A 20,000-nucleotide genomic window follows, 5' to 3' on the forward strand; every position below is an offset into this window, starting at 1 on the left:
AGCGGAAATCACGCTGATCCGACAGCAAACGCGTCCATATTGAGAACGCATGGCTTTCCATGGGTGTTCCACGCGTTGTTGTTCTCTTCTCTCCATCCCATGTCTCGCCGGGAACTTAATTTTACCAAAATGGTGTGCCATTAGATAAATGCCGAGCGATGGTGCTGTGGGCGCCACCGGCCCCAGACACAGCCACAGCCACCCAACCCAGCATCATTTGTCGTTTTTGGAGAAAAAAAAAAAACGAAAAAGCAACACGCTGCTGCGTCTCCATGGCATTAGCAGTGAGCGGCGACATTATGCGTCATTTCGATTGAAGAGGCGGAGGTGTGGTTGGCGTGATCGGCGATATGTTTGCTGCTTTTGCTCAATATCATGGTGTCATCGGAAAGGCTGACATGGGCGTGAAGGAGGAACACCATGACGTCCAACTTCCTACACGTCGATGATGTCCGGCCAGGTCAGCGCAGAATCGGCGAGATGCTTCGATGCTTCGATGAAACGTTCGTTAAAACAGAAAACATCTCAGGCTCCTTTGTGATTTACTTAAAAATGTGGCAGATCGAACGACCGATCGCAGTTGGCGCGTTGGTCGGGCCCCGGGGGGTGACCCTCGCGCACAACCGCAACGAAACCTAACCTTGACTTCAAAGCTGTCGATCAAGGAATCTGAGAAGGCGACGACGACGACGACGGAGCAGCATTTGGAAAAAGGGGCGTACAGTATACATGTGCATGCCCTTATCACTGCCACTGACTAGCGCCCATCATCATCATCACCATCATCATCTGCTGTTGTTGCGTTGAGTGTGAATCACGCGAGTTTGTAGTTGTGCTCCAGGCCGCGACTATTATCACTCGAAGGTCCCACCATCACCATCACCATCATCATCAGCAGCAGCAGCAGCAGCAGCGTCGTGTGGTTATAGGGCCACAGCATACTATCAATGCGTTGAGTGGGTGCGTTATGGTCGCCAATGGAGCAACAAGCCGCAAACCCTTCCAACAGCCGCAGTATCCGGTGCGTGATGAATTCTGTTATTCTGATGGAGCGTGGAAGTGACGCAGGTCGCAGGTTTGGCTGAGGAGCGACGGGGCTATTGCCTTTTTTGCCTTCATCAGAGTGGGGGGGGCTGAAGGGCTCTTGGTGGCCCCACAGTGCGTGATCGGTACTCTCAAGTACAACAACAACAGCAACTGGCGTAGTTATGCTTCGATGGCTACTATACTCCAACGCTACGCCACGCGCGCGAACTACGCTTATGCTGGCAATACAAATTGAAAGGGGCTGGCCAACTAGAGAGCCGCCTATCTCATCAACCATCAAACGGTTATCGCATAAATTATTCGTCTATGGACCGTCGATTGGGTCATAGCTTGAACTGGCGATGGGCCACTCGCAGTGGTGCTGGTTGTTTTGATGCGATGCGATGATGATTCACCACACAAAGCAGCCCCCTTCTGCAAGGTGATTCCTCTAGCTGCCGACAGCGAAACAAGCAGCAACAAGCAGACCGCGATCATCTCTATTTGTGAGACGCTACAAATCGCGATCGTACGAGGTGCTATAAATCGCATTTGATCGCACATCGTTTGCGATGTGATCGATCGATCGGCAGGCAGGGCAGGGGCAACCGGATTGCCGGAAGCATCCGTTTAGGGCAATGGCGCTAGAATGCGCCCGTTTTAATGCTCTTCTCCACTCCTCGTGTTTTTTTTCGATTTTAGTGCAGCAACAATGATCTATTCAATTTTGAAAAAAAAAAACTATACGTAGAGGGATTGGTGGTGTGTAAGGAGTGTCCGTTTACACTCCCCGGAAAACCCATCGGAAACGTGCAACTCGTTCGATAAACCGTTACCGTTGGCTGGGGAATTAGTCCATAAAATAGTCAACAAGTGGGGGCAAAACGAAGCGTAATCTAACTGAAACTCGAACGGCAACCGGCACGTGATCGCGGAAAGACAGCAACTCAAGTGACGAATCGAAGCGACAAGTCGTTTCATGATCTGCCAATCAAGCGCCGACGCTTAGAGCAGATGGGTAAACATCGTGGCATCTTCGTGGCGTGGATTCGATGCGATTGAAGTGTTGAAGAAGCAATTTGCTCCGATTTCGATTGGATAACTGTGTTCGCGGTGTGACTTTAAACCGTGGCGTTCCGTCGCACCCTCCGCCTAACCGGGTCGGATTTGGGGCAAACGTCGAGCCCGTAGCAGCAGCAGTAAAGGGGAAGGTGTTCCGGATTGAATCGGATCGTTGCGCTTGCTCTCTTTATTGCCTCTTTATTTTCCTGCAGCGGTATCGGGCCGGGGATCGGGCGTATCAATTGCATCCATTGCTCTCGTTTGGGCAATGGATTGAAGAAGACATACACCATCTTTTGAGGGTTGCAAGCGAGTAATGTGTTTCCAACGGATCAACGGATCTCGAACGATCAAATTAAAATGCTAATTAACGAAATGCTCGGATTGTGGAACTCGTTCGGGAAAAGCTTTCACGGTGTGCTTGTTGTTGGAAGCCGTTTCGGGAATGATAAATGGAGGTGTTTTTTTGATGTGTTTGACCTGAATGCAACGAATGAAGAAGCTGCTCGGATAACAGGTGCTACATAGTTTCTCACCAAATGAAATGGGGGGAAAATTTATTCTTTATGATGCTTTGAAGTTGTTCATCCAGGTTGGCAATGGAGCTTTGAAATGATAGTTTTTCTTCCTAGGCGAAGGCATGCAATTCACATCTCGCTACAATGTTAACGAAGCACAAGAGCATGCTTTTAAAGGCCGTATCCTGTCTCTGGATGCTCGTGTCCTTTACAAACAGGATTTTTACACTTCAACACCTGATTCCCATTGGGAGAGCTAGCATTACAGAAAATTAAGGATGTCGCTTCGCGTGTAGCGCGTTAGTCCCCCAGGAGCGACTCTAGACGGATGGAGCCGTCGCGATGGTCGGTCGCGTACATAACGTTTGCATTCTTTCGGCCGTGAATAACGCCACGAAACCCTCAACCCTCGTGACGATGAGAAACGCGACAGACGGTGAGTATGCCGGTGGGCTTTGTTTAACCGACGATGATCCTAAGGCCCGCCCGCGCGGCCCGGTCCTGCTGCCTACGCGCCTTTCTGGTTTACCACTGACTGCAGGTGGTGAGTGTGAATGTTAACTCTTGATTTTGCGGCACCAACCGCGGGGATCGTTAAAAGGTAGTTCAACGACGCCCACTGACTGACGGTCTTTCGGTCGGAGCGGTGAGCCTGCTTTCATTGCCGGATCCTTTCTTGCCGTTCCGGAAAAGGGAGCAAAATTGAAAACCTGTGCCGGGGTTGGTGTGTGGGACAGGTGGGTGGTAAGAAACCGTATCCTTTATGCTAACGAGAACTCAGTTATTTCTGGTCGTAATTCGCAAAACATTCGCTTTTACGGTTGAAATAAAACAGTGAAGCAAGTCAACGGATCGTCTCAAGAGCGCTCTGTTGCAACTTGAAGGAACAAACGATAATAGACTTTTAAACGTAAAAAAATAATTCATTAAATGGAAATGCACCATGGAGACAGGAGAAAAAGTGTATATTAAAGTGAAAGTATAAAAGATAAATATGTATTTTAACCAAAGAATGTAAATAACTTAGAAACCAATGCAAAACCGATTTAAACAAACAACTAAATATGCGCACGAGAGAAAGGTATGAAACAACGAATTAATAAAGGCACATTAAGGCGCTAATCAAAGGAAGCTCGATGCAAAAGAAAGGTCCGCAACAGGAAGGAAGTACTGTGGTACCATGAATGGGATAGGTTTGGACGGGGAACGCTACACCAAACACCATAACGAACCTCTTTCGCATAAACCCAGAACGAAAGTCGAACGCCGGCTGCCCCTCACCGGCTTCCCATCGGTCAGTGGTCTCACCATCGCATGTCTGATGGAAATCAACGGTATCAACGGATTCTCCTTCCGTAGCCCACGCGATTGGCATGCCAGAAAATATTTCCACCCCCTGCGGCCGCCGCCGCTCGGTAAGACGTTCCGTTTCGATTGGCGCTCAAGCCGTCGCCGCCGAAATGCCGTCTCGTGGTTGGCACAATATTGAAATTGCTAGACAAACCCATTCGCACGCCAACGGACCCCAGCACTCCAGCACCGGCTTAGTAGTAGCAGCACTAAACCCCACCCACAAGTACCGTCGCCAGTCACCGGTCCCGGAATTGCCATTTTAAGAGATAAAGCGAGCCCGTACGCCACCACCGCTCATACCAATGGCGTTCTCCTTCTTTGGGGCGGACTGTGTTCGAGCCCCGTTCGGTAATCGCCAAAAAGCGCCAATCGAACCGATAGACGGGGAGCCTCGCTGGTGGCCGGCCACGGTTCCCCTGTTTACCTCTCTGGCCGTTACTTATCCTCCAATGGTTGGTGGTGGTGAGCTCTCTCGGTTGACTTCCTGATTCATCGAATCGAATCGCACGGTTTGTTGGCGGCAGCAGCAGCAGCAGCACTAGGGTCTGCGCTGGTATGTTGTAATCCGATTAGGTAAATTATTTATGCTCCTTTGAGTGGTACCGTGTTGTTACGCTGATTGTTACTGGTTTTGGGATTGGAGATGGATGGAGTCGGATCACTGTCAGCTAATTGCGCTATTTGCACGCGGTGTTTTCTTAAGCGCTCTTCACAGTTTTTTGGTGTTGCACACGCAAGTACAATCAACGAAATTTTGAAGTTTGTATTTTCTGGGCAGCCATCTTGGAGTTTGCTACTTCAAGGCTGGCTGGATTAATACCTGTCGAAACAGGAACTTAAAAGGCTGTAGCCAGATTCTTGAGTTCAGTTCAATGTAATTTATTAAAGTAAGCTTATCTGTCTCTAGTCTGCAATTTGTGCAATACTCTGTCTACTACGATTTTTCGTATGTTACTACTCTTATCGTGAAAATAGAATTTAAATAACATAAATATTAATAACTAGTCAGTTCTATCTCCATCGCCAACCAACATTCCTCGCCATAACTTCCTGCACAGGTGCCACTGGATGAACGGCACCGGAACCAGGGCGTACTAGATAGATGCAGCTACTTGTTGTTCTGCTTTGAAGCTCCTGATGATGATGGCTACGCTTGACTTCTCACTGTGCAAAAAGGAGGTAGAAAGAACCGACAGCAAAAAAAAAACGCGATGTTTGGAAAATCTAGGCGAACGCAATCATTTGAGCGTATCGTTCTTACGATACACTGGGTGCGCACGCACGCCCGGGAGAACGCACCACCGACCGATGGGTGCATCTCGGTGTGCTATGCAACCGTCTTGTGTGCTGGCGTAATGCGATCCTCCTCAGCAACACAACGGACGACGGAGCGGCTGCCGCTGCTGCTCACCCAACCGATATAGCATTGCAATAAGACGCAGCACGTACCACGAGGCGCCACGTACCACAGCGAGTACCACCGCGCGGAGAGCAACATAATTAATTATTTAATCAACATGCAGATGCACTAGCGCCCGACCGCCGAAGGGTGCATTGCCTGGCAGCACGAAGCGGCGCATGTGGCGTTGCTGTGCTGTGCTGCGGTGGAATGCGTTTGCCCGCTGCGCTGAGCATCGTGGCGGTCGAGCATGAAAATAAATCAACACCACATGCCGCCGACTGGTGGTGAGGAAGAAGCTATCCGCAAATCGTAGCGAAAAGTGACCGTTTTAGCATGAAGAAAACGATGCTCGAACGATGCGCCGGTGCGTAACAGCACCTTCGCGGACACGGACACTTTGAAGATACGCAGCATAGACTGGCTCATCAACCAGAACACGCATAGCCGGTTGACTGATTGATTGGTCCAGAATATAATTTACGTTTGCAATGAATCTTGGAGCGAAATCATGCAACGGCTTCGTTTGAGAAACACTCTCCTCCTCCTTCGAAAAGCTCCACGTGCAATTCACGCGATAAGCATCCCCAAACAACAAAAAGATCCAGTCCCGTGAATCATCGCCTCCGTACATCCGACAACCACCTCACCCCATTCTTCGCCTCCAATTGGCCATCCTACGCGAACGCTGAGCTGAGCCAACAGCAGAATTATTCATTTGCCGCGAAGGATGATCCTCTTCTTGGCAACGACACTTTGCAAAAAAAGTGTAGAAGTGGAAGGCGCGATGTGTTCAAATGGTACATCATCATGTGCCGCGAGAATGTGTCGACGACACCAATTGCCGGGACCGAGATTGGGGGCTGGCCAGATTGTGGTGGTATCGGCATCGGACGTGTGTGCGCAACAGCACCGGTAGGGTGCGGACCAACGTTGTCAACAGCTGCTGTTGGCTGGTTTTATGAAAATGACCTTGTTCTCGTGTTGTGAGTGGTGTGCAGCAACGCGCAGAGTAGCTGCACGCGACAACTGCCATCGTCATGAGCGAAAGCACATCGAAGAAGCAGTGGCGGTGCCGGTGCGGAGTGGGATGCAATTGCACTTACTCGTCGCTTGCCAACGCTTATCGCCCTACGCCATTCGCCAGAGCACGAGCAGCAGCACCTTTTCGGCTGGCACCGAACACCGAAGAGCGAACATCTTCGCGCGCAGCAGCAGCAGCAGCAGCAGATAGAAACTGTTGGAATGAAGTATTAAATAGATAAACCGGGAACTGGGTCAGTGCACGGGTTTTTAAGTCGGCCGTCAGATTCGTCTACGGCTTCTGCTCCACCTACACACTGAAGCTGAGCGGGATGGGTTGGATGATGGAGGAGTTGATAAAAAGTTAATAGTCTGCATTATAGATAAAGAGATGCTCCCGTTAGACCACCAGACCAGTCCGTCGTTGGCTTTCCTTTCACTTAGCAGCTGTCGTTGAATAACAGGCTGAGTAGGACACGTGCCGTACGGACAACGAGCCTGATTTGTATCTCTCGCCGAAGCAATCTCGGCGGAAAATCGGAAAATAATAAAAGCTGGTACAGGACACACCGCTGTGTCTGTGGTTTCTATTTGCCTCGTTACACCGGATATCCGGTCTGCTAGATTATCCAGCATACTGGCTCACAAACGAGGCAGCGCTCGCGTTCTGCTCATTGATACCGACATCCCAGAGAGTTGGGGGGAATCTCGTTTGCATTCCATTTCGTTTGCTTTTCCACAATCATCCGAGCAAGCTCGGCTTGGCGAACGGGATGTCATTCAACGCCTTGAGATTTAGCCTACTGTGCTCGGCGCTCGGTTAACAACATAAACTGGGTCGCCAGGTGTGCGGTAAAGGCGATGCATTACGGTTTGGGATAAGGATAAGGATTTGTTTTTTCGCTTTGCGCTTCTGCTTCATCGCTTCCTTCCTGCGTATCCTGCGAGATTCTTTGCGAGAATCTTTGCGAGGATTTCTTGTCCTCGATATGTTTCGCCCTCGAGTGCTCACAGAAGCGCATCCACAGATGGAGGAGAGCTGCTGCCTCTCGTGGTGGACTCGTGGGAAATCCTTGTTGGAAAGTTATTTTTCCGAAAATACCTTCCAAGGAAGGAGAGCGAGCAGGCGAATGCATTAAGAATTTAAAGGAATTGTTTCGTACAGAGAATGTTGGCAGCGCCGGAACAGAACTATGCTTTCAAGAGCTTAGTAGCATTCATGCGCGGTGGCCACCAATGGCCTGGCTTAAAGGGCTGACTTTAATGCTGATTACATTGGCGTCCTTACAGAGAGTGAAGGAGAGGCCTTACACCTAACGAGAGGAGATCGTTCCGGATCTTACCATCGTTCGGTGTTTGGGCACCTCGACCTAGGACACAAAACAAATGTGAAAACCTTTGCTCGTGCGAGCATGTGGCGTGACCCAACCCCTCCCTAGAATCGATGGACCGATTATCGGCCACGGTTTCTTCGGTGGCAACTGGCACACGGTTGCTCTTTGTTGTTCCACCAAACAAACGACCAAAAAGTTTTTCCACTGCAGACCAGCTTTTCCATGTGACCCCGGTATGAAACGCGATTTTCCGCTCGAACGGTTACACATTCTGCTGTAAAGTAGGAGCGCGCGCCCGCGCGGACCTCACTCTTCGTGGGTGACCACTATTATACGCCCTCTTCTGTTGTTGTTGGTGGTGCTGCATTGGCGTGACACAAGGTGCGCTGCTGCACGTCAATCGCCCGAGACCGAGAGCGGGCGCAAGGTATTTTCATTTAAATACCGGTGTGCTAGTGACCCACAAAAGGGGCCAAATTGTGTTGCTATTCTCTCCAGCAAATTGCCCCAGTGCTTTTTTGGTGGTGTTGCATTTCAGCCCCGTTGGTGGTGCAGTTCCGGGGCGCAATGTGTCGGAGATTTATGTTCGTCCTTCCAAGTTTCGAATCGAAACTTTGGCGTCGAAGCACATCAGAACAATTGACGGTACCGTCTTTGCACGCTTCTTCGAAAGATATTGTTCTAAACGTTCCAACACAATGCGGAGAAGGACGACCTTCAAAAGAATGTTTGCAGGGCGTCTCTTCTTGGCTGTTAACAAGGGCCTAGCGTGAGCCTTATTGTCGCCATTAAGACTCGAGCGTTCCATTGCATAGAAAGTAGAGGATGGAAAATGTCTCTTCGGTTCTTTCTCTGGATGGGTAGGGGACAGTGGATGCGGCACATATTTAACCTTCCAAGTCAGAAAAAGTATTGTGTCGAGGGTCACGCCGGAGAAGCCGAAAGTCAAATAGATGCTACACCCTTCCAGTGGAACGTGCGCTGAAGGTTGCCGGTCTGGAGGTCAAATGTTAATCAGCTTGATGTTTGAATTGGAACTGAATCATCGACCGGACTTTGGAGCGTGGCGTGAGGCATCCAAACCAACAGAGACATGATGATGGGTGAATCATAAAATGCAAGTTCCGGTTTTTTATTCGCTGTGCGGTAGGTTTATTTGTGTGATTCCTGAGAGCTACTGCTGTTATTAGCGTGGCTTCAATTAGCCAATACCACCTGCAACTAGCGATCACCAACAAAACGGATGCCACGCTCTACTGCTGCTGCTACTGTGCTTTCCCGTCCAGCGTGACACTAGAATCACAAATCACATCCGAAACATCAGAACGGCCCATTACCTGACGACACACAGCCTGGGCGGAACCCGCTACATAAACGATGTTACTACCGGCTGTTGTGTCCGTAATGAAGTGATGAAATAATGGTTGTCATCGACGGTGTTTCACGGTGCAGTGCAACGCGACCACATGTGTGCAGTTCGCTAGAGCCACAGGTCAACCTCCTTTTTTTCTAGTTATTTTGTTCCACAATGACCTTTTGGCGAAAGAGAGAGCGAACGAGCGAGCGGCGGGTGGAACTGCAATTCATTTCTGCAATATCTGGGTTTCGATTTCACTGCACTCTGTTCCCCGTTGGTGCTGCTGTTGCTACACCACGGGAGGAATCGTATTTCAAACTGCCCTGGTTCGTTTCGAAAGACCTTCTTCCGATGTTGTTTCCGAGGTCAGCTAAAGCGTTGGCTTAACTGTGCAGCTCTGTTCGTGTTCCGGGGCCATTTCTCACTCCTCATGGTTTTCCGTAAAAGTGATACACAAGATTTGCAGTCTGCTGCAGTTCCGATTGCATAATCGCTTGGGCTGGAGTTGGCTTTCGTTCGTTGTTTCAGGTCAATTTTCAGCCGAGTAAAAGAAGAAGGCGGAGGAAGCCCTTTTTTGCTTCTGTAACAACAAATGTTATTGAACTTTGTCTGCACATCACCTGTATAGCATTACTGCCTCTTCGTTCCGCATATGCACAGAATAACATAACAGATACAGCAACAGTAGCAGCCGCAGCAGCAAGCGTTATCGCGCGTTATCTGGTTCGCGGATTGCTAATTTATGCAGTAAACGGAGAGAGATTTCTCCTCGCTGACTAAGTTATGTGTTCTGGTTCCGTTTTTTCCGCTTTACCTTTTAGCCTACTTGGTTCGGTTGTTGTGTATCTGTTTTATGGGTTTGTTCACCATTGCTTTTGCATTTCCAAAACTAATTTACCGCTCTCAAGGTGTGTGAAGCGTAGGCATGTTATCGAATGGTACATTTTATTCAGCACAATCTGCGCATCAGATGGTTTGGTTAGATTTAGCGATGCGCAATTTGCCCGCAAGCACAAATTAGCCATCAACGATTCTCCTTCCGCAGTAATTAACGTATGCGTGCTAGAAAGAGGACTCCGTCTCATCGCTAAATAGTTCAAACCAAGGTAGTTCTAGATTTGATGAAGCTCCCGATGTAGATTGCAAACGTTTAAGGCTTCTAGATGAAGAGTTGAAGTGCTACGAAAAGCGATGATTCATCCTCGTCCTAATTGAGCTACAACTTTCTCTCTTCTCTTTCGACCTCGCACATTGCTGAACGGTCGTGCAAAATGCTGCTCTTTTTGTGTGCAGAGTCTGTTGGACAAGAAGCAAGAATGTGAAGCACACACTAGCCAGCACACAGGCCACATCGCTTCAACATCCTTTTTTTCCAATTGATGTAGCGTTGCTGCTCTCGCTCCGATAACTTCTGTGCTCTGTTAACTGTTGTTCGTGCTGCTGACACTTACGACCCACGGTACGTGACTGGAGCATCGAGGAAAATGACTTTTCCAGCCGGAGTATTTCCCAGAAAAGGATACTTGGCAATCGCCGTTTGCCGTAAAAGCTTTGCGGCTTCCTGTGGGGCCTCGCAGTTGGTATATTTTTGTAGAAGGAACCCCAGGACAAGGGAATTCGGGGATGATGATTTACTTTTTTTAAAGGGAAAGCGCTCCTGCTGCTCCCGGATGGTGGCCTTCGGTTGGGCGCGCAGAATCTGGATCGATTTAATGTAGGTCAGTTACAGCAGGATGACTAGACATTGGTTCATTTGAGGTCGTTCCGTTCCGTTCCGTGCCGCGTTGCTGTTGGATGCTGAACACAGAGAGTCCCTTTCTTCGCCAAGATACGCGAAGTATATTTCCCACAGCTGTCCAGGGAACACACAGCGTCCATTACAGCGTGTGGCCGCACACACCAAAGGGCCCATCACCATTGTCGGCAGTGTCGATGGCCCGGAAAATGCTCAATAAAACAAGCGATGCACATGCCGCACACATGGTGCCATGCGGCTGCAGCAATGAGCATCAGCCCTGGACGCAGCCCATAAGCAAATGAATCTCTATTTACTCTGCAGCCATCCGAACAAACAATCCAGATTAATGCACGTTGGTGCGCGCCTGCTGGCGATGGTGTGTGAATAAAGTGCGGAAACGCTCTAATCCGGAAGTACGTTGTCCGCACGTGATCGTGAGAATGAAAGCGGAAAGACGAAGAATCGCGCACGAGAGAGAAAGGGAGACCAACTTTGTGGGCCTCGTGAGGTGCCTGTCATCATCATCGTGTTCCGGTGAGGGCTTCGAGAGAAGGTTCCGGTTTGTGGTGGAGTTGACTACAAATTCTCGTTTTGACTCATTTCAGTTCCCTCCTAAAGGGCACAGCAAGGGCACTGGGAATGTTTGCCAAATTGTATGCTGACAACGTACAACATCTCACGGAACCTCACCCCGCAGTGGACCGCAGTGGACCGCGATGGCGATCGTAAAAGACAATGGCATCGTGCGTGACCACGTGCGCCCTGCCCTTTATGCGACGCCGAAGGATGTAAAGGGCACGGCACAGGAAGAGCATAATTATGCCGATAGCAGCCACAGCAGCATTCCATGTTTTCCACTGAAATGAAGGGCCCCACTTGGTTTGTAACCGTGGCGACATGCAGTCTACTGTGATGCTATTGATCCGGCGAGGGGTTTCATCGTTTTCCACTCCATGCATAATAGCACGCAGTAGGCTTCTGCTCGCTCCATTGACTAACTCGTGGATGAATGAAAAGAAGCATCAGTTTTCTGACCAACATAAATTCGTAGAAGGGAAATACGTTTTTTCATGTAAACCGGCTTCGAAGGTCTCCCATCTGCGATGAGTCATTTGCGTGTGATTCGCATTTAACTCTAATCGGCGAGTCTCTCTCTCTCTCTCTCTCTGGCTCTACGACGCGATGGTGTTGTCTTTCCATTTTATTCAATTTATATGAAGCACACTCGCGGCACCTCTCGCGCATGCATTGCACTCGCGGATGCGGAAAAAGGAACAAAAGTCGAGCGCGCGCCCCCCTTTGACGGCGAAAGGCCATGCGGAATGTGTCCATCGGGGGGCCGCGGCGGACAAAGTGCGCGCGAATCGAGTAACACGACCATCGGTCGTCGTCACCGTCACCGTCACCCGTTGTTTGCTGCCACACATCGATGGGTTTCGGAAGTGGTTTCCGTGGCTGCCGTGGCTGCCGCCGGTGGCGGATGGATGATTTTGATGGTCCGATTATTCATTTTTTTTCCTACTCCATTTCCACTTACACACGCGCACACAGGCAGGTGTACGTACGGTTTCAACCCTTTTTCGCTCCCCCCACCAACGGGATGATGCACACACAACAATGCAAATAGAAGGAGGAGATGGGGATGGGCAAGGGACACTCTGGCAGCAGCTCGTTGAAATGAAATTAAATTATTCCACGACATGCCAAACGGGCGCGCCCCACACTTACATCGAGAGCAGACGCAGATAGATGAAGGACGACGAGGAAGAGACAGGAAGAGGAAGAGCGAAAGAGAAAGGCGTTCTGTCTCTCTGTCGCTTCCAGCCCATAACGCAATTGTCACACAATTGACGCGCACCTAAATCGAATCGAGAGCGAAGGAATATGGCAGCCAATGGCCGTTGTCGGCAACCACTAGCAAGATGAAGATGTGTTCTGGAAGGTCAAAAAGGGGGGGTCTCGCCGGGTGAAAAGTGTGCCGCCGGCGCGCCAAGCGAAAGCGAAACACACTCCACGCAAGGCACGCAAGAACGTTCGGTGTTCGCGGCGCGTTTTGCGGTTTGTGCTGGTGTGCCGGGCGGGCAGGGTTGTTATGGCTCGATGACATCTTTGCCAATAACTTTCACGCACTGCCCTTTAATTTGGCAAAGCGATTTCGGGGGAGCGATTTCACTTGCGGCAGGTCCGTGGCGCAGGTTCTTTGTTCGTAAATGTTAATCGAAATGAAACGCAGCATTGACAGCCTTTTTTATGGTGTGGTCGTTTGGTTTTTGGCTGGGTTAGGGGGGGATTTGCATTAAGCATATGAACTCGCCCAGCGCAATATGTCAGACTGGCATAACGAAGCAGGCCAAGAGCATTCCAGCAAACGCATTTCGGTCACCAGCTCATCGAAGTAAGCTTATGGGGCAATTCAGAACACATTCGTGAAGCGAACGATGAGCAAAGCGTTTAAATTTTTTAGCATAGTATTTTTTTAGCAAGTGTTGCATAAGTAGAGTGAATAGTGCTTCAAATATTGTCCCGCTTTTAAAAGAACATGTTAAGGTAAGGTCCAATATTAGCTCCAGTATGCGATTACTAGCCCGTGCGCGTTTTCAAGTAACACGTGATGCGCCATATCTTCCACACAGAACCCCTGTCTGTTGTTTGCAAATGAAGCAGAGTTTTTGCGAAATTCCATCACGTTCCCCTGCCCCAGCACAAGCCCTTAAATCATATTTTTAGCACTGCTGGAGCGAGGTCTGAACTGGGAATGAATTCGTGGGCCCTCTATGCCTTTCGCGAAGTGGTACCGTCGAATGTGAGTTGTATCTAGCAATGTAACGCTTATGCTAACACGAGATAAGAACGCATTTCTCCCTTGCTGATGGCCTTATGGGCGGTGGCGGACTCTGTGAAACCGTTCGCACTTTGTGAAGCGCCATATGTGTCCTGGAATTGCGACAATATGGGGCCATGTGCGTCACTAGAAGTGGACACATTTTCGAAAGCGCAAAAGTTGCCAACAGTGAAAGCATGGATTTTCTGCTGAACTAGACAACTAGATGCACCGAATAAGCAACGGGAGATGCAGGCAATGCAACTGCAACTGCTGCTTGGTGGAGCATTCAAATACAATTCGCGTGCCTCTCGCGTCGTCATAGTCATCATCGTTATTGTGTCGGTGTTATCGCGTTAGCCCTAACCACGAAGTGTTTGACGATGGTGGTGGCGGCCCTCAGGGAACAAACCAAACACCAAAAGACGCGAGTGTGGCCAATCGTTGCGGCGGCGGCGGCGGCGGCTGTGTACACAAAACATATGGAGCAAAAAAAACGTGGAGCCCGATATGGCGTGCAACACCATCGGCCGGCTGGCGGCTGGTTGTGGCATATTTTTAGGCTTTTCGCATGACGTCTTTTTTCGAAGGCTCCCGAAGCGACGACGATGACGATGAGTCACCCGCGAGCTGCGAGTAACGACAAACTATCCACAGATCGCTACAGCTGTTTGTTTCTTTGCGATTGCTATCAGCATGCGTCTTCTGGTCCGTGACGGGGACCACAGATCCTAGAGGGGAGGGGTCATCAACCAGTAAACATTATAAAATTGCTTGAGCGCGATGATGGTGTCGGTTCTAAGCATTCATCATTATCGCCTCCCGGTCCAATGACGCTCGCGCAAAAAAACCTCCCTTCGCTGGCCACCGATTCATTAGCAATGGGAGATGGGGTCTAATCATTTCGAGGGACTTTTGACGCAACACACAGACACACGTGCTCTCATTGTTTGTGGTCGAGCGAACGAAGGGTGATTCGCGCTATCTTATCTCACTCTTTGAAACTCGCTGCTGTTGCTGCTGCTGCTGTGCCGTTGTGACTGGCTGCCCAAAGGGTATGTCCCTGTGGCCACTGCTAAGCGTGTGCTCGACGATTAAAACAGCTTTGGTGACACCGGACTCCGATAGAGAGCAAACGGTACAAACGCAAAAATCGCAATCGATGTTGTTGCTCGGGTCTCGGGTACAAGTCAAATGTAAATGCCGTGGTTCAGTGGCCCCCAGCCTTTGCTAGAAAGCGGACGAGGTGACGCAATTTCTATGTATATTTATTGATGAGGAAAATCCAAACCAACACCAAAATGAAGAAATGTTTCTATCAGCGGTTTCTATCTAGCGGAAGTGTTCCTGCCTGTTTTCTATGTTGCAACATATGCCATATCGATGACGTACGCCATACCATGCGCAAAAGTGTTTTCGAAATAATAGTACTAATAGTGAAAGAATTGAGACAAATTAGGGTGTCAACATGTTGGCACTGGTGAAACATAAATTGGCGTAAAATGCAAACCTCTTCCTCTCTTTTTTTTATGTAGCACCCACCTCGTACTGTGCTCGCGCACTCCTTTCGTCAGAAGGTTTTCGCCAGCGCCAGCACTCGGCACCCATCAACGGGTGATCTCTTCCGGATTCTCGCTGTCCAAAAATAGATCTACAGAATCTTGGATGAGATTGCTTGGGACCGTGGAGTGGGAGAGAAGTGTATCTACCGCGCATATTCTCGTAAAGTGCTCCTATGGGGTCTTAGCTTGCACTCAGGCTGGTGAAAAGATGGATGACTAGATGGACGGATGGATTGTCAAAATCCGGGTCAGCATTGATGAGGTGCTTCTACACGTTCTCCCCATACTCGCGTGACTACGAGAGGAGCGGATGGTTGATTGTTACACAACGTGCTATGGCAGGCTGAGGAAATAAGTTTTGAAAACAAATTCCATCGCTCCAAAACATTCGAACGGTTCCAATAACACACCCTCGACGGAGGAGGGATTGTTGCTCCACCACTTCAAAACATCATCACTCCAGACGTAGCGATGAGTTTGAACCGATCGGCCACTTCAACGGAGGGATGGCCGTATCTCGTATGAGGAGCAAATCGATTGACGTGCTCTTATGATTACCAGCACCCTCTACTTGTGTGGGAGATGGGCGGTATTACATTGGCAAGCCAATGTTCATCTCTTCTGTGCGCCTTCTTTCACGTAAGCATCCCAAGGTTTTTGGGCTCAATTTTTTAATTACTTCTGGCGTGGAAAATGCGACTCGGAAAAAAGTGAAACTCGCGCGTCGTTTAGACCCTTCTCGACGATCGGTGCGCTTTCCCGTGTCGGCGTTCAGCGACTTTGTGTGTCGGCGGTGGTCGTTGGCATCTATTTGGGCAATGTTTAGTTAATTACATCAACGGCGTCCGCGGTAGAGCATTATGCTTACTTCCCACTCTCCACGCCCACAACGGTGGCGGTGATGATGCAACGCCGTGGTTTTTGGGGGGCAAAAAGTGAAATCCACAGTTCGTCCGCCGCTTTTCGTTGGAGTTTTTAATTTTTTACGAAAACTTGATACGGAACGAGTCTTCTTCCACTTGTGGAAAGTGTAGCTAATGCCTGAAATTACCAGCATAATTGAGAGTTCATGTATGCGCTACTCCCCCCTTTTATGGTTCGCCAGCGTTGCGTCGGGTGAAAAGCTTTCAAACAATGCTCTATGCTTCAGGTGTGTGCATCATTATGTGGGGTGTGCGATGATAATGGATGGATTGGGTTCTTATGGACGCCCCAAAACCTACATACTTCACAGCGGGAGTAGCAGTTTGACAAACATGCTGCTTGTATGCCTTTTCCCCTCTCCCCAAAATTGGTTGCTGAGATCACTCGATACATTAATCCATGGTAACGCCGGTTGCTAACAACTCCATTAACTCGTACCCGCCGGCTGGGATGGAAATCAATAAGTAGCTCTCGATGGCTCATTACATGGTGTGCAAAGTGGGCGCGATTCATCCTCGACCTCCCCCGGGGGGGCAAACTAGTTTGGTCCGAAGTGAGTTCGCTCCGTCAGGCCAGGCTGGTTAAGGCCAAGGCGGTCAAGAGTCACAGGAGCCGACGACTACGGAGGAGCGGACTTTCTCCAAACGCTAAAACAACAATGCCAAAATTGGATAATAATGATGGTATTTTTGGGGCCACCCCATTTCTCTGCCCGTGAGGGGTGTTTTTTTGGAGGGTGTTGCCATCGAAAAAAAAAACAAGCCGGGGGGCGAGTTTCTTGAATAAATTAAAATGGCATAGAATGGCGTTGTGGCCCCCGGTAGGACCACGGTGAGAGAGTCTATATATCTGACCAATTAATGGCATCATCCGCCGCCGCCGCCCCACATAAACCGCGTTATGCTACCGGTGGGGGCAACACTCAACCATCACTTTCATGTACGCATTAGATAACGGTACACAATAGAACCCGAAATGACAGCCTGCCGCGTTGAGGGAAACGAAAAGCAGGCCAGATATAATTTGCCTCAATACCCCCCTTTCCCCGGGATTGCTAAGATATGCTAAAATATGCTTCGAAAAATAAAAAAAAAGGCGATAACCTGAGATAACGGGGCACAGAGCGCCAAACACGACAACAACAGAGTTATCTCTGAGCGCAGAAAATGGCAGAGAGCGAGTCGTGGCGAGATTGCAGATGCTGCTGACTTCGATTCGAACCGAGAGGGAATGAACCAAAGAACGCACGTACTTTGGAGATCAAAGAGCGCCTGGGATCCAGTAGCAGTAAATGGGCGGTTTTCGCTTAAAATATGCTTCAAAACAATAGAATGTTTGCAGCAACTGGAAGGAGAAGATGATGGACTTTGGTTTGCAAGAAAATATGATTACGGTGAGGTCCGTGGTGACCTTTATTGAGGTGGTTTAGGATGGTGAGTGTAGCGTTCTCTCCCTCACAGCTCTATCTCTGTGTTTTTGTAAGTCTCGCGTAAGATATTCAAGATAACGTTTCGCTAAAGCTGGAACCTTTGCTGAGCAAATGAAGGTGTCGATTCTCTGAGGAGTCTGGCTCTCTGCTGGGACGCTAACGGTGGCCTTGCACAACCTAGAACGGGTTGTGGTCGTTTGGAAAATCGCACTTACCTTGTAGCACTGGATTTCGTCCAGCACCATCTCGGACTGGCGCAGAACGTGGTCCACTTCCTCGTACACCTCGCGCTCTAGATCGGTCGGGGCCGCATTCTCAAAGTCCAGAAACACGTCGTACGTCTTCGGTGTGCAGCAGGTTGATTCATCCCGCGCCAGCAAGCTCAGTAACTTCCCCATGATTCACAAGCTGCTGCTGGAGGAGGCAGAGGAGTCGACGAGGTGTTGCAGAGGGATGGCGTGTATCTCCAAAAGGTGTCGCAGGCCTTAACACAACCACCGATCGGAGGCCTAGTAGGCTTTTGCACTTGATCCACAACACCGCGACGATTCACTTCACAGCAGCAATTTAATTATCACGTTTGCTTTGGGGGTAACTCTGACCCTCACACTTTACGCTTCTTTATTGTGCCGCTGGTAAATGTGCACACTATTTTTCACTGATTTTCCATCGGCACCCCCCACCGGTGCGCCGTCGTCGTCAGATTATTCTAGCTAAAATAAACAACGAAAAGGGATAAATTCAATTCCCGCGGCTCTCCCACGATGCGGTTCGGCATCAGCAAGCGGCAAAGACGCACACGCACTCGTCGTTGTAGGGTCAAAAATAAGATTTTCCCCGTGACCTCCTGCAGGATGCTTGATGATGCTGCTGGCCAAGACAAAGGGGGATTCGCGCGAAAAGCGGTATCCTTTGCACCGCGCGTCTTCTCCTGGTCGGTTTCGGATGCGACGCTCCGTTTCGTTGCTCTCGGCTGTGATGATACCGAGGATTGTGCTGATAATGGTCACGGACGCGCAAACAAAAAACTTTGCAGGCCGATCTGGTTTTACACTGCTCTCTTTAACGCACCAGAATCCGGCCACGAACGGGGACAATTAACTACTTCACTTTGTCACCTGAAAACACCACGCACCTTCGAACTTCGCGGAAACTCCTTTTCACGGGAACACACGCACGAAAAACACATCCGCGCCGCACCAAACTTCTCAGAAAAATGAGCGAGAGAGGGAGAGGAAAGGGATCAAGAGAGAGAGAGAGAGAGAGAGATGCGAATGAAAGAGATGGAAGAGTTTTGACAGAATAGTTTATGAGGGCATGGTTGAGGCCGGATTTAATTTCAAGCGCGCGAATGATGATTAATGATTATGGAAAGCGTTTAAGGTGATTTTCGAATTAATCTAACTAATTACGAATAACACGGAGGATTCCACGTGATTTCTTTAATAAATACGCGTGAATTTCCCGATTTTTTCAACTCCATCTCAAAGCTTTCAAGCTTTCCATTCCGAACAGGGACTGCCAGAAAAAGGAACCACCTCCCTGAATGAAAGTTTGGTTTTAAGAAATTGCATCATATCTAATCGTTAATTAAGTATCCTTATCAACTATGTATATATTGCGAGAAACCGAACCCTTGACACGGGAATTCCTTATCCTTTATATTTGGTTCGGGATTACAAGCTACAACAATACTTTATTATACGCCATGGCAGCCTTCTATTGCTTCTGAAAATGATGTCCGTGTTCGTTAAACATGGAATTTAAACGATTTCAAATCAAATTTTCCGCACGTAAATCTAGTTGAAATAGTTTTCCATTTACTACTTCCAATACCCTAAGACTTACGCTTCAGTAAGAAGTAAGCAGTTGCATTTCGGATAGTTAATTGCAGGAAACACACTAAATGAGAAAACAGTTGGTTGGCATTTTATGAAAATTTTATTATAAAAAAAAGAAGAACATGATGGTGAGTGTGTGTGTGTGTGTGTGTATAGTGTGTTAGTGGAAGAAATGTGGCGCAGAAACGATCGCTTCGCAACCTCCATCATCTTCGGCCTACGGTTCGATTACGGTTCTTGTGTTGTGTATGTTTTTGCATCTACAAACTGGTTGGTTCGAGCTGCTGCTGATGATCCGCGGGCTCATCTACTAATCTGGGCATCTGGCCGGGATTCCGGGCCATTTTGCGCCTACTAAACTCGACCACGTGTAGTATCGACCTGGTTCTGGCTGAATCTAGAATCTCTTTGTAATGGGAGGGGAGTCCAGCTGATTGAGTGGCCGTTCCGCCATCCGTGAGCAGGATGTACGTGGGAAATGGATAAGGTTTCCGTTATGTTTAAACTTTGTAAATCTACTGGGATGACTGGTAAAGGAGCATGTTTGAGTGGGGGGTGGTACGTGGGATTTTGGCATATCTCCTGCGCGCAGTTTGGTTTTCTCCATTTTTTT

The 20,000-nt window shown here is 49.0% G+C and overlaps 2 protein-coding genes across 20 annotated transcripts in view; both read right to left on the reverse strand.

Annotated features, from left to right (window-relative positions):
• Window positions 1-18,757, reverse strand: part of LOC126576038 (CYFIP-related Rac1 interactor B) — a 22,611-nt gene extending 3,854 nt beyond the window's left edge. Inside the window, exons 1-2 of one of the 4 annotated variants that reach the window (XM_050237112.1) lie at window positions 18,682-18,757; window positions 17,762-18,259 (exon numbers count right to left, since the gene is read on the reverse strand). In XM_050237112.1, the coding sequence (XP_050093069.1) occupies window positions 17,762-17,944 (183 nt within the window). In that variant the 5' untranslated portion in view covers window positions 17,945-18,259; window positions 18,682-18,757. Of the gene's footprint in view, window positions 1-17,761; window positions 18,260-18,345 lie in introns of all 4 variants that reach the window. The other 3 variants (XM_050237111.1, XM_050237110.1, XM_050237109.1) reach the window with 3 other exon arrangements.
• A 711-nt stretch (window positions 18,758-19,468) lies between these two features.
• The window catches only part of LOC126574634 (AF4/FMR2 family member lilli), a 159,316-nt gene continuing 158,784 nt past the window's right edge, over window positions 19,469-20,000 (reverse strand). For all 16 annotated transcript variants that reach the window (XM_050234924.1, XM_050234925.1, XM_050234926.1 and 13 more), the window contains one exon: window positions 19,469-20,000. This exon is cut by the window's right edge and continues 4,669 nt beyond it. The gene's annotated coding sequence lies outside the window, so the exon portion shown is untranslated.

This window comes from Anopheles aquasalis, chromosome 3, assembly GCF_943734665.1.
Source record: "Anopheles aquasalis chromosome 3, idAnoAquaMG_Q_19, whole genome shotgun sequence".
Classification (NCBI taxonomy): domain Eukaryota; kingdom Metazoa; phylum Arthropoda; class Insecta; order Diptera; family Culicidae; genus Anopheles; species Anopheles aquasalis.